We start from the raw sequence: 13969 nt of genomic DNA, 5'->3' as shown, positions 1-13969 counted from the left end.
TTTTACCCTTAGGTCTACTGTTCAGGGTCAAATTTGGCAATTTTTTTTACGTTCAAGAGCTGTAAAAACACCCTATATACATCTATTTTGTTCGGACCTTTCCTAATGTAGACCACAGTATACAAAACAGGAAATAAAATGCATCTTTTTTGTGTGCATGCTGATACATATTTTATATACTAGGCTAATGTAAACATGTACAAATGTTCTCCTGGACCATATCATAGTGATTGTGATTGTCTTTTTCCCTTAGCGATGCATGTATTAGTGATGACTGATGAGAAATGTATGGGTGTGAATTGGTGTAGACACTAATTATGAGTCAGAATATGAGCAGTAGGCTATACAAGGGTAGGGTTCTGTAGAGATTCAACAAATGTATGTACAATATTTACACAATTACATGAAATAGTTCTAGTTGCTAGTGATTACTTTGACCCAAATCTTGTGGAAGCACAGATATAACTACTACAATACATGGTGTATAAAATACATTGGGAGCTTTGAAAATATAGGCAGGTTTGGGAGGGTTACTTTGTTAAAGTGTAGGCTACAAATTACTAGTTATCCTATTTAAAATGTAACTATTTCAATTACTAAGTAATCTTACAGTATATACTCTTACATGGGGGGTGTCTGGGGTCTTCCCCATGGATGTATCATAAAAGCTCTTATAATACATCCAGGTTCCTCCCCCAGAACATTTTTAAAAAGAGAAGATGCCATTTCTTGTTTTCTGGCCTTTGGATTTTTATTCTTTGATCTGGCTAGCATGAAAAAATGAATGGGTACAGAGTCATGCCTTCTTTTATATCACCAGCAGATGGAAGTACTGATCTTCTCAACAGCTCTGTGATCTGTATGCAGCTCACCCTCTACTGTGGAGGACATGAATGAATGAATACATGAACCAATAAATTACAAAATAAAAACATTTTGGTATTTAAAAGGGACATAATTAAATGAAGATCTTGGATTTATTTTCCATAAGCAATCTTTTATTTGGGCTATTTTAGTCATTTTCTGTCTTCCATAGCCTACAATTGCAAGGTAATCATTTGGTCATGTTACTATGGCAACATGTGTTTGAGATTGTATGCTTCAAACAGATGTAATGTTACACCTCTGAGTGCTTTCCTTCTAAACTTGTGTGATTCAAGCACCAAAAATCCTGGATCCCAAGCTAGCTTTTTTTTCACTGGGTTCTCCCAGCCTGGTAAATGCCCACAAACCTGTCAATCTTTAAACTCATCCTCATTTTGTAGATGTGAGTTGCATCTTAAAGAGAAGAAGCCCTAGTAGATTGTTTCAGTAGAAACTGCAAAAATAAAAAATAAAAAATAAAAAGCTACTAGACATGTTCATGTTTCTAGTTAAGATGCGCCCACACAGGAAGAGCACATTGTGCACAGGATCTGGAGAGGAAGGAGATACACTACTTTCAGCTGTAGAGGGAGAGGATCCACACCTTTTTGGGGATCGCAGAAAGACAACTGGAGGAGGCCAATGCTGCAACAGATCTCACTGTTTTATTGCATTAGACCTGCAGCATGAATTGAAATTTGATGAATTGAAATAATCTCAGAAATATACTAAATGAAAATAAATGTGTCATTGAGAGAGTCTGTGCCATAGGACTATAATAATTTACTGTCTTTCTTGAACCTGTGTGCTGTTGCTGTGCAGTTTGTTAATCTCCAGTATTAGTGGTGTACATTTACTAACTCTGTAAGTAATCGGGTAGTTATAAGCATGTTCACAAGTTAAGAAGGGTCCCAAAATGTTGAAAAGTCTTTAAATGTGCAGAAATACTATATGTATTTAACAATGTGCTGATGTAGACCTGTACAGTACAGGCATGTATGCTTTAAGTAGTTGTCAAACATGCTGGTGGTGAAAACTCTCTCATCTCTCTCTCTCATGTTTGTTGTGGTGATCATGGTAACAGAGTGGGCTGCTGAGAGTGTATAGGAAGAGTGCAAAGATTACTTAAAGCTCTTTTCCTTCCAGGAAGTTTATTTTGTTTGACAAGTCAAAATAAAAAAAACCCAACACTTTTGCATAGGAAATAAAACATAACGATACACATCTCTGCAGTTTGTATTTCTATCAATATGTCCACAGTAGTTGTAAACCTTTTGTTTAAAAATAATGTCCAATATTTTAATTGAAATTGATTAGATCTTCAATGCTTGAGTCTAAATGTAGCTATGATAGTGTTTTTTAGTAATATGAACCTCATTTTGCAGCGAAACTTATTAGAAAGAGAGAGCCCTCTTATCCATAAACTCTGAGGGAAAATAATCAAGTCCTGCTGTGCACAGGAATGTGCAGCATGTATCCAGTAGATGGCCTGTTCTTATATTTTCTGTGAGTAAGAGTGCATGGGGAGTGGGTCTGTGTGTGTACACTCTGGTGAGCTGGAAGGGAAAACCTACAGTATACAGTATCACTCTGGGCAAGCTGAGTTATTATCTCTCTGTCTCCACCCTTATTTTTCATTCTCACCATTCCCTGCCAAGCAAGCAGCAGGGTTTCCCAAAAAAACAACAGTGAATTTTAATACTGTTCATGTCCCACCTCACTCAGTTTTAAGATGAGCTATGACACAGGTATCTGAGTGGTATGCAGACATATTTGTTCTGTGAGTTCAGACATGAAGTAGACAAAGAAGACGGGTGCTATATCACTTGGCGTGCAGAACATGATTAATGACAACCAGCCTCTGAAGTTCAACAACTGCCAGATCTGCTTCATCTGTTCCATTTAGTCAGTCGGTTACAATGAACCAAATTGTAACAGTCTACCACAGGCAGTGATGACCACATTGCTCAGTCAGCTGGGAATAAACAGGCAAGCTCACAATGACTCGTTCCTTTTGACTCATAGCACCAGTCTAAACTGCACTGCTGAGGTCTGAGATGGCTTAGAGAGGAACTTTCACCAAAAATCTCTTTAGGTAATCTGCAGCATACCAACCAAACAGAAAAACATGTGAAAAGTACATTGAACATTGTGTTTTTAATCATGTTACCCTTAAAGTCACAAAATAATTTTCTGCTCTATAGAGCATCACATTCTTTGGTTGTTTCAGCACTTCATTGAAGCATTATCCCACATATGCTGATGTCAATATTCAAATCCAAAAGCAGCATTTATTTTTATTCTGTGCATCATTTTACACACATTTCACTGTGGCTCAGCCAGGCACATTAGATATATGTAAACTTTGCCATCTACACATTTTAAATAAAGTTCTGAGAGTCCAAACAAAGTTCAGCTGTGTTGAACATTTGTATTGACAGACTCTAGAGAGGGCCTGTGTAGAAAAAGTGCTGCATAAGATGCCAGTTTGTAAGCAAACTGAGGGCAGGAGGCAAACAGCCCTGCACAGTTAACTGAAACCAGCACAGTGTGTAAAGGCAGAGGCCTCTCTCCATCCACAGGAACTGGCCAGTAAAAGTAAGAGAGCATTTGGCCTCCTGGGGCTGATTGCCAGCTGCCCCACTCCTCCTCCACCCTACTTTCCAAAATGCAGCTCAGCCTTGTGCTATCCATGTCCACTGCAGCAGTGTCCGCTGTATGCTCCTGGCTCCCTGGGGCCTGGGGCTCCAATCACAGATGCAGGCTGCCCCTCAACAGCTCTCACCTTCCCTGCCTGTGTGCTCACTTTCTGGCTGCTTCCTACTCTCCGCCTCGCAATTGTAAAGGCTGGCTCTTGTACTCCAAGGGGCCCAGCTAATGCTCCACCCCTCTCACTCTTCAGGATTCAGGCTGCAGCGATGTTTGAACTCTTGTCCGTACTCATGGATCCATTTGTTTGCCACTGGAACACAAAGACAGTTGTTCAAATACGCTAGAGTCTATAGCCATGCAGCAGCTCTGTGGGAACAGCTAAATGCTATTAATAAAAGTTATTGAAGGTATAATACTGTTTACTATTTTCACCATCTCAGTTTAGCATGTTAACATGCTTTTTTGATAATTAGATCAAAACACATAGTTAAGTTACAGTTGATGAGAATATCATTAGTTTTGCAGGCGATAGGTCAAAACTTTATTGAACAAATTTAAATTCTGACTATATGATGTCACTAGATGAAAAGTGGGAATATCATCAAAGTTATTACAATTAAATCTGAGCGAGGCATAATGTGCCACATTTGATAGCAATCTGTCCAACAGTTGTTGAGACTTTTCACTCCAAATGTCAACTTCATGGTGAGGATCATCAGTCAGTAGAAAACATCGTCTGATAACAATAAATATTATAGTTAAATAGTATAGTTAAATATTTCATTAAATAAGTGAAATCTTTGACTTGCTGGTGGCACTAGAGGAAAAGTCAGGGGGAGTCATTAAGAATCATTTTTGGGGCACCATAAAAATCTGTACCAAATGTCATGGCAATCCATGCAATAAAGGTTGAGATATTTCACTAAAAACAGCTGTGTCAACTTCATGTTAGCAGTGATAGAGGGATCAGATGGTCACCCACGTCAGCACAATATATACTCTGAACACATTGAATGTCTGTAAAGAATTTAATGGATATTCATCCAATAGCTGAGATATTTCAGTCTGGACCAAAGACATGGGCTAATCGACAGACAGACCAACATTACCTGCCCTAGAGCCCTAAAAACAATACAAATAAAATTATTCTTGCTAAGGCTTCTTTTACGCCTTTGAATAATCAGCTTGAGAACCATATATCTATGCTACAGCTAATTTCCGAATCAGTTTAATGAAACAAATAAAGGGAGGAAATGCTTCTGTGACTTATTTGTGATGATTAATATGCTTCTGTTAGTTTAACTGGTTCCCTGACACACATTTCAGCTGCCAATACGCAGCAGATGTTTAGCTTCCAAGATGAGCACTCAGTGTCTGAAATGCAGTCTGTGACATCTCTAAATGCATAATGCAGCACAGATGTGCCCTAGCTCTCGTAGATGGACTCCTGTATAATATGAATGCCGAACACTGGATAACTGCTATCAGAGACTGACCATGATGATGAGGCAAAAACTTTGCTAAAACAGACAAGAGGTCACACTAATTCATGTGATTTGTGATATTTCTATATTAACATCACATTTTGGCTATTTTTCAACATTTTCACATTATTTGCTGAATTGACTCCATTTACTTACCCCATTTGTCCCCAATAAGCACAGGGCATCCAGCATGCAGGGTGTCTACATCCCCTTCACCATTTCTATGGAGATTCCACCAGAATATGGCAGCTCTCTGTTATTGAACAAAAAAAGTTCTTTGGTCTCAACTTTTCAATTAAAGCTGCATTCTAACTAAACCTATGTGACAAATATTAGGAAATAGGAAACAGAGCCAAGAACAACCACTCCTGCAGTTACATTATGTTATTGGTCATCCTCTACGTTTATGAGGTTCAGTTATTTTCTCGCTAGACAGCCAGGAAATGAGATCTCAGTCAAATGAAATGTGAAAGGTCAAATGACAGGGATGACTTCTACTGTAAACTTCCACAGCAGCTCATTCATCAATCCAAAATAGCTTCAACCTCCACTGAGGCTTGACCATACAATAGCAGTATTGTAGTAAGAAGTCTCATGGCTGTGGTTGCTATGATCTGACCTTTTAGCATTTTGACAGCTGGACCAGAGAATGCGGGTGAAGTGCAGAGTGAGGTGAAAATGCTCTAGCTTCAGGCAATGATGACATGCAGACATAAAGAGGCTGCTTTTAGTTCATCTGAGACATCCGCAGAGACTTTACCTCCATGACAGGAACACTGAAGTTGGCGTAGATGAAGGCTGTGGAACCACCTGCCTCGACAGAGCTGAGCTGTGGAAAAAGACAATCGTTCAGAGTTGTGTCGTGTTTATGAAATGCTACTCTGTCTGTTTTCAGATGCTCATGAAACCCCATTCTCTTTAGAACCACTTTCACTCAAACTTTCACCATGGACTAATTTTGATAATAATAAAAATAGACACTTTTAAAACACAATTACAAAGCAAAGAAATAAGAGGACAGGAATACTTGAATAAACTGTATAATGGAGGTTGGAAATATCTGATTTAAGTTTATTGCATGACAGAATATCTATAAAAGCTAAGTCTGTCTGGAGCAAGGCCTGACCTCTTTGTTTTTAATTAGACTTTAGGACAGCCAACAGGAATCTGCCCAAGAAGCTCTGGCAGCTTTAGAAGGTCATAAGCGGGTTAGACGAATACTTCACTTACGTATATCATGAAGGTTGCCACTCGATTCCCAGTTTTCAGCTTGAACACAGGACTCGAAGATGACTGGTTACGTGAAAATGCAGACAGATATTAAAAGTAAATCTGCTCATTATAAATGTCGTAAAATAAACAGTAATCAAGTATTAGAATCCATAAAACAAGTCTGTAACTTACAGTAGCGTGGTCAAAGTGAGGTTCATAATGGCCACCAATCCCATAATTCACCACTTGGAGGTATTCGCCAAATGGATGCTTTACATCCAGACGCGTGACCATGGAGATCCTCTGGTCCAGCTTCCCAACAATGGAGTGAGCTGAAGCCTTCAGCCATGCACTAGAAATAAGACACATTGTTAAACATAGCCATCAAAGACCTGTTGATCTTTTAGGCATGTTTACTTTCCTCTTTTGATTTAGATTGAATATAAGATTTCTTTATCTTATGGAAAGAAACATGGTAGGAAATTTACTGCTCTTATAAATGTGTTTTAACTGACTCTGTAGAAAGACATATGATTTAAATGACTGATAACAAACAAAATGTAATTAACAGGGTGTTAACAGAGTACACTTGAGTACCTCTTGCTGATGCGAAAGTCTGCTGTTGCTTGTTTCTCTCCAGCTGCCACAACAGATCTTCTCAACTAATGAGCAAATAGAGAAAAGGGCATTTCATGTTTGTGATTGTTACAGCAGCCAAGCTTTGATGTCCAGCTGTGAGCCCTGACAAAATCAGCATGAACACTTGACCCAGTGGTATTTTTCAAAATGCAAAACTGAGAGCAGATAAGAACAAAATCAAGAATGCAATTTAAGAATTGGCAAAAGCACAGTTTCCAAAGTATTCATGATCTCATCTTGCATGCCTAGTCTTGAGTAGATGACGTAAGAGTTAGTGAACCAAAGATAACTCTTGACATATCAATATTAAGGATGCAAAATATGCATAAAAGTATTCACTGACTTCATTAACAGTCAGGCATGTCAAAGTTTACCTCGAAATCTGAGTATGGAAAGCAGTCTGTGTAACACCAGATGTTTTGGACTGCCCTTGTTAAAAACTGAGCCTCTGTGATTTATTTAGACTGCGGACTAGTCACACTGTGTTCTGCTCATTTAATCCATGTTTTTTCAGTTTGCATTGGGTACAAAAACTGGTGGAATGCTCTAATGCAGAAATCTGATAATTTTCTGATGATGCCAATATAGACACAAACCATTTCAAAGGAGGGAAAATACTATCAAACTTAGTCCACTTATCATGTCACCTATCAGTTCATCACCAAGAAAACCTTTACTCTGCTAAAAACAACAGTTATGTGTTCTTGCTGGATCCCACGCTGTTCTAATGGGGAGGCTATGGGATCCAGAAAGAACTAAGTGTAAACCGTGCTCATGGTAACGAATGCTGCTCACTGCTCCAAACTAATAACGTACTGTGGGCCTGTTTTCAATCAACCCACAAGCTGACATAATGATGAAATAAGTACAAGGGTTTCCATCTGAGCAAAGGATGGAAAACTCATTGAACAATGCCAAAACCTCACAGAAACTATAAGGCACCAAATAAGCTAGGCTGCCAAATATTCCCTAAAGGAACTGAGTCAGCGTACTGTAAGAAGCTCTGAGGACAGCGCAATGTAGCTTTTAAAGGAGCAGAATATTGATAGTTTCTGTCAGATAGATAATAAAGCAATATGAGAGTTTGCCAGTAGAGCCCAGCAGGATCATGTGTACAGTTTGAGGCTCTCGGTCATGTTTTCACAGTGAGGTATCCTTCATTCCTTAAAGCCTTGCTAAATGTTTGGAAGCAGGCCAGCACCTCCTCAATATGGTCTTTCCAGGATCTTTCCAGCAGGAAGAGGTACATGGATGACTTGGACTCCCACAGCCAGAGAGCCCAACAGCAAGACTGGATGACTAAGTAATGATGCATATTTATAGAAGATGTTTTTCATGAACACCCTTGATTAAATAAAAATAAATTCAATCTGGAGTAATGCTCTTGTAGCAAAATGCTGTCTCTGGACTCAAAATCATTTTTGTTTTCAGTGCACTTGTTAGAACAAGAAACACTAAATGACCCAGATGAAAGCTTTGTTCACAACTTCTCAAACAATTAAATGCTGCACTGCACAATGACAACAAAATCTCATTAGGAAAACTTTTTCTGCAGTGAAAGAAAAAGTTCTACACCGCTCTGTTGACAGTGTAACTGATTAGATTATGAGTACTGGTCTTATCTCAGTCAGACAAAATGAGTTGCAGTTATCCTGTAATGCACAGCTCTTGCCAGCATTTGCATACAAACTGTGAGCCATCAGTCTATAATCGATGGGCTAGTCTATAAAGGCCATTGTAAATATGCCTATTAAAGACTACATTACAAGTGAAAAGTCCATTTCAAAGTCAGTCATGGGCTATTAATATGATCATAATTTTAACCTCTTATGGAAAATTGACAGCTGGGGAGATATCTAGGAGGCTAAAAGGAAAATAGAAATGTGTGGGAAAACATTCAGAAATAACAGTAAAAGAGCAGTGGAAACATTAACAGAGGCTAGTTTCCCCAATTAATAAAATGTATAAAGCCACACTGTGTAACTTATTTGATGTACAAGATATTCATCATGTCAACAACAAAATGTTACAATCCAACTATTTGTTGACTTCAACACACTGCAACAGACTCTTAAAACTAAACTCAAACTATTTTGTTTTTGTGAATCCCATGTGGGAAAAAATAGCACAGCATCTTATTGGATAAACTAAAAAACAAAAAGCTTGGTGCTTGATCGAAACACTTGTGGGAGTTTTTTTACCCACAAGTAATGAGAAAAATGCAGTCTGCTGGCACTTACTCCTTGCTGGGCGACTGTTTTGATGTCTTCAGCCTCTGTATTAGTGATGAAGTTGTGATACAGGACCACATAAGGCTGCAGGCTCAGCACTTCACGTCTTACTGGCTGCAGTAGCAGCCCAGGACTGCCATTGGTGAAATAGTCGCAGAATAGTCTGGGGTTTTTAAAATGCATAGGCTGTTAGGAGAAAAATAAATCTGAAGTTCATTAATGAGGTCAAAACAAGAACTGTTTTTCTTTTTTATCTGCAAGCAATTTGTCTCCAAATTTGTTCTCTAACCACATAAGCTTAAAGGGGACATATCATGATTATGACTTGAAGGCAGCATTTTTACAGACATTCACTTCAAGTTTTGAACTTAGACTATGTTTAACATAGACATCTGATATTATAATGCTATATAAATGAGAGAAAATCATATAAAAGCATGATATGTCACCTTTAAAAGAAAATGCAACTTTAAATTGTTGTGGAAGGCAGAGAAAAGTTCAGTCCCAGACTTTTCTGAATACATTCTTGGATAAAGGTTGTAACAAGAGAACTGACTGATAAACAAAATATGATTTAAATCAGGTAAAGCTTCAGACAAAGCTGGGAAAAGGGCGCCTTTGAAAACGTCTGGTTTTAATGAAAGAATATACTCCTATATTCTTTGTGCTCTGATCTGAAACTGTGTATGAAACATCCTTTTTCTACATTTCACTTACAGCTGGCTCTACTGTATACTAACAATTTGAATAAAATATGCATTTAAAAATGTGAATAAAAATGCATTGAAAAAGCAGCATTCTTGTTAACATTTGGTTAGTATTATACAATTAAGGTTACTTTAGTTGTCATATTGACCTGCCCTGATATTTTCATGATACTCGGCATGTGCACAGAATGATTATTGGTGGTGAATACCTGGGAGCCTTGAGTCTGGCAGAGTCTCTCATAAGTGTCTCTGGTCCTTAAATAATTGGAAGCCGGTCTCCTCAGCCCATCACCCCTGATTGATTTGGGAGGAATTGCAACCAGCAGCTTCTCGTATTTCTCAACATTCTGCAAAACTCTTCCATTCATTGGATCTGAGGAGAAATATGTAAGTAGAATAACCACACATTATAAGACATGTTTCTTTATTAGACACCAGCAGTGAAGAGAGTTGTTTATATATGAAGGGACTGAAAAAATGTACCATGATGGAGTAACTCCTGAGACAGACTCAGAGCATAGGAGACGTTTCCAGTCTGAAACAATGAGAGGAATTTAGAGCAGGGCTATTCATCAAACATGTTACAAGTGTGTGTTTTTCTCTAAGCTTTTCACTGACTTTAAAGTGAGAGAAAGCCAGGTGATCCAGAGCGTCCTTTAAAGACCCCTCATTCTCAGGGCTCCAGTCTCCTCCTGTTCCCCTGAAGAGACGCACTGACTCTTCCAGCCATTGCACTGAGTGGTAATAGTCTTCCTGCTCGTATGCCACCTGTGTAAAGTGACACATGGGTTACTTTTAATGACTGATATTTAGCAATTTAAATCATATTTGTCTATGACAGCCATCTCACTCATTCAGATGACAGTACAGACTTTTCTTCGTCTTATCTAGAGATGCAACAGTTATTTTGTAAATTTATTAATCTGAAAGTTATTTTCTTGAATAAAAGAATAATAGTTTATAACAATGTCAATCTTGACATATGCTCACAGTTTCCCAGAGCCTTAATTGACGTCTTGGAACTGGAGCCAAAAAACATTGCTTGAAAAATTACAGAAACAATTAACTGGTTATCTAAATAGTTGCAGATGCATTTTCTTTTGATCAACTAATCAGATGGCTCCATGCATTTTCTCTGCAGTGTGTCATTACACCTGAGATTACACCTGGACTAACAACATATATTAGTCTTCTTTATATTTGAGCAGATTGGAACTTCTTCAGGAATTTGCTTCTGTGTTTACATTCTCACTCCTTCCCCAGACACATCTGACCAATGAGCAGAGAGAACATCATTCTCTCCTTGCTTTTAAAGATATGTTTTGGTTCTCAGAGCATAGCAAACACACTCTGAAAATGGCTTGAGCTTTATATCACGTTGAAAGAGAGTTAACATCCCCTAATTAATGTTTAAACAAAAGCAGTGGTATGAGAGCATAAATCAGGAATTTCAGGGATATTTGATGTCAGCTTTCAGTCCATCACAATATTGACGTTTGATATCCAGCCATCTCTGTAAATTGAGCTACATATCTGTTGATCTTTAAGAAACACCTGAGGCATTACTTTTACATTTAGAAAGTTATGAACACTGTTCTGTCTCATACTTGACACTTTCTCAAACCCTGCTTGGAATTGACCTGCAGCATTTGATTAAGTAGGTGTTGAGAAAAGGCCTGACAGCACTCACATACTTTAGAGACAGGGTGGCACTGGGGCTCCTCCCATCACAGATTATAGCTACTATTCCTCCACACAGCAAACAAACAAGAATTCCAGTGTATCATTTACACACACAAACTCAACTCAACTAATCAGACACGCTGACTTAACTTCCCTGCCATGCATTTACAGCCAGTTCAAAACATTACACCCCATAATTTGGGAGCTACACCCATAGGCTGGAGAGCCAATGGATCCTTAAGAATAGTTTAATAGGAACACATCTGCAGATCTTTTTATGGCCAAAGTGAAGCATCAGTGGTAAGAGGATGGCTACCTCCAACAATTCAAACAGCTTTCAAATTTCTCCCAAAGCAACAGACACGCTACAAACATCTGTTGGTTTAGATGAGCAGTTCATAAAAGCATGTGCTGGCGGACAACACCTTTAAACTAAACATCTTTGTTTACAGATTGTCTAAGATAATCCAAGCCTCCAAATAAGTGAAGGCAAGCTCTGCTCTTTGCTCCAAACACTTCCTGACTTCTGCTGCGTGACATAATGTCTTTTCCATACAGGAGGATGTCTCTCCCACACAGTGCCCAAACTCTTACACATTACCACTGTACATAAACAGTGGAAATCTTTTTTTCTTCTTTCTTTCAGGCTTGTATAATCACTTGTGTATTCATCTTTGAATAAAAAGGATTCCCAGGCGAGTAATGGGAAGAAATCATTTTTTTCCAGTGCTGACTGTCTGGATTTCTACCACACAAGATTTGGAATTAAACTATTTTGCAGACCTTTGGAATGATATGTTAATCAGGGCTGGAAATTTTCAGAGCAACATCTTTCAAAAATCTTTCCATTTCACCAACTTACATGAGCATTCATAGCTTACTTTTAAGAAGGATGACAGACTTTTAAGACTCTAATCACAATTCTTTAATATAAAGGAAGGAAATCCATGGTTTACCTTTCCAACCCAAAAGCAGTCATCACCAGATAGAGGGACAGACACTGCAGGCATGCAGACATCAATAGGTTTTCCATTAGTGACTCTCTGGAAACGACCCATCGTAAGACTCGGAACTTGAAGAGCATACACATCCTGCAGCCTCATCAGCCCCTTCGCGGCCCCCTGGAGGTCTTCCAGTTTGGGCAGATCGGCTTCTTCCTCCTCGTAACTGGACCTGAGGGCTGGACAGCAGAAAGGCCAAAAGGTGAATGGGGGGGGGGGTTGGGTGGTGACAGCAGGGAAGTGGGTGGAGGGGGGTGCTTAGTTATCAGCACCAGATGTGTCTGTAAGGACGCCAACCTTGTGTGTTCTCCATGGCTTCGTTGCTGTAAACTACATTCAGCCACTCTGACTGCAGACGCTTGATCAGGGTGAACGCCACAAGTGGGTTTGCCATCGCAGTCGCAGGACCTTTTAAAACTTGAGCGTGCAGGTCAGACACTTTAGCATAAAAACTGTAGGGGAAAAAAGAGCCTGTAATTAATTTGCAGGAAAGAAAACCACTATGGTCATCATCATTATATCAGAGCAGATGAATAAAAGCAGACCAATATCTGCTTTAACTTGCATGATCAAAAGGGCCCTTCCATAAAATTAGAGGCAGTTTTATGGTGTCACCGTTACTTCCACAAAGACACTGTTGATTGACCCACCAATTTATACTTAAGTTTCAGGTATTATGAAGGTTTCTGTCTGGTGGAATGTACCGTCCATAAAAACTTTCAAATTATTGTTATCCTCATGGGTTTAGACAGTATGAAAACAAATATGGAGTCAAATATGGTGATATTGTGGTTTTGGTGTAATTTTTGTGTCAGAAAAATTCCATCCAAATAAGGTTTTATTTTATTTGGATGCAGGACTCCCAGCTGTGAATCAGAAAACGTGACCACATCCTGGTAAAGCCTCCACATGTGCTGTCATCATGATGTCTAAAAGCATGTTCCTTTATTCTTCACTGTCTATGAAAGAGCTCCAGAATTAGCTACTGATCTGTCTTGTGTCTCAGCTGTCAGGAGATATTCCATTTTTTCTCCAACTAAAACAGAGCTATGAATTAGTTAGATTTTTCTTTTAATTCTCCAGTTTCTCAGAGGCACATATCTGTTTCTGGGGCTTTTTTCACTTCTAAACTTCTGTGGAAATGTATGAATATTTACATTTCTGGCATGCAAATGACAATAAATCTTATCTCTTATCAACAATCTCTAAATGCCTGTCACTCACCGTTTGATGTCCTCCAGTCTCTCCAACTCGTGGTCAATGTAAATTTTCAGGTAATTGATCAGCTTCCGTTCAACACTGATCGCTTGCTTTACGTTCAACAGCGACGTATACATTTCACCTACAGAAACGGGGATCACAGCTGAAGCCAGGAGACCCCAGATTAAGTAAACACATGAAATATACTTCATCTCCAGCGCAGAGAATAAAGCTGGCGTCATAGAAACAGCTATTGACTGTTTCCTCTCAGTGTGCTGAGCAGTAGTGAGGATGTG

General features: G+C 38.9%; 1 protein-coding gene across 2 annotated transcripts; it reads right to left on the bottom strand.

Annotated features, from left to right (window-relative positions):
• Window positions 1-2075: 2075 nt before the first annotated feature.
• On the bottom strand, window positions 2076-13969 carry p4ha3 (prolyl 4-hydroxylase, alpha polypeptide III). Of its 2 annotated transcripts, XM_053321173.1 has the most exons (13): window positions 13698-13969; window positions 12771-12925; window positions 12429-12652; window positions 10408-10557; window positions 10273-10324; window positions 9999-10162; window positions 9092-9268; window positions 6810-6874; window positions 6405-6564; window positions 6231-6293; window positions 5761-5829; window positions 5157-5253; window positions 2076-3826 (listed from the first exon to the last, which is right to left on the bottom strand). In XM_053321173.1, the coding sequence occupies exons 1-13, from the start codon at window positions 13913-13915 to the stop codon at window positions 3756-3758; spliced, it is 1665 nt and encodes a 554-aa protein (XP_053177148.1). In that variant the 5' UTR covers window positions 13916-13969; the 3' UTR covers window positions 2076-3755. The 2 variants fall into 2 exon arrangements, 1 of the variants encoding a protein (XP_053177148.1); XR_008321512.1 differs by lacking the exon at window positions 2076-3826 and having other exon boundaries at window positions 5117-5253; window positions 5620-5829.

This window comes from Scomber japonicus, chromosome 6, assembly GCF_027409825.1.
Source record: "Scomber japonicus isolate fScoJap1 chromosome 6, fScoJap1.pri, whole genome shotgun sequence".
NCBI classification, from domain to species: domain Eukaryota; kingdom Metazoa; phylum Chordata; class Actinopteri; order Scombriformes; family Scombridae; genus Scomber; species Scomber japonicus.
The sequence above is the reverse complement of the archived record's forward strand: the minus strand, read 5'-3'. Positions and strand labels throughout refer to the sequence as shown.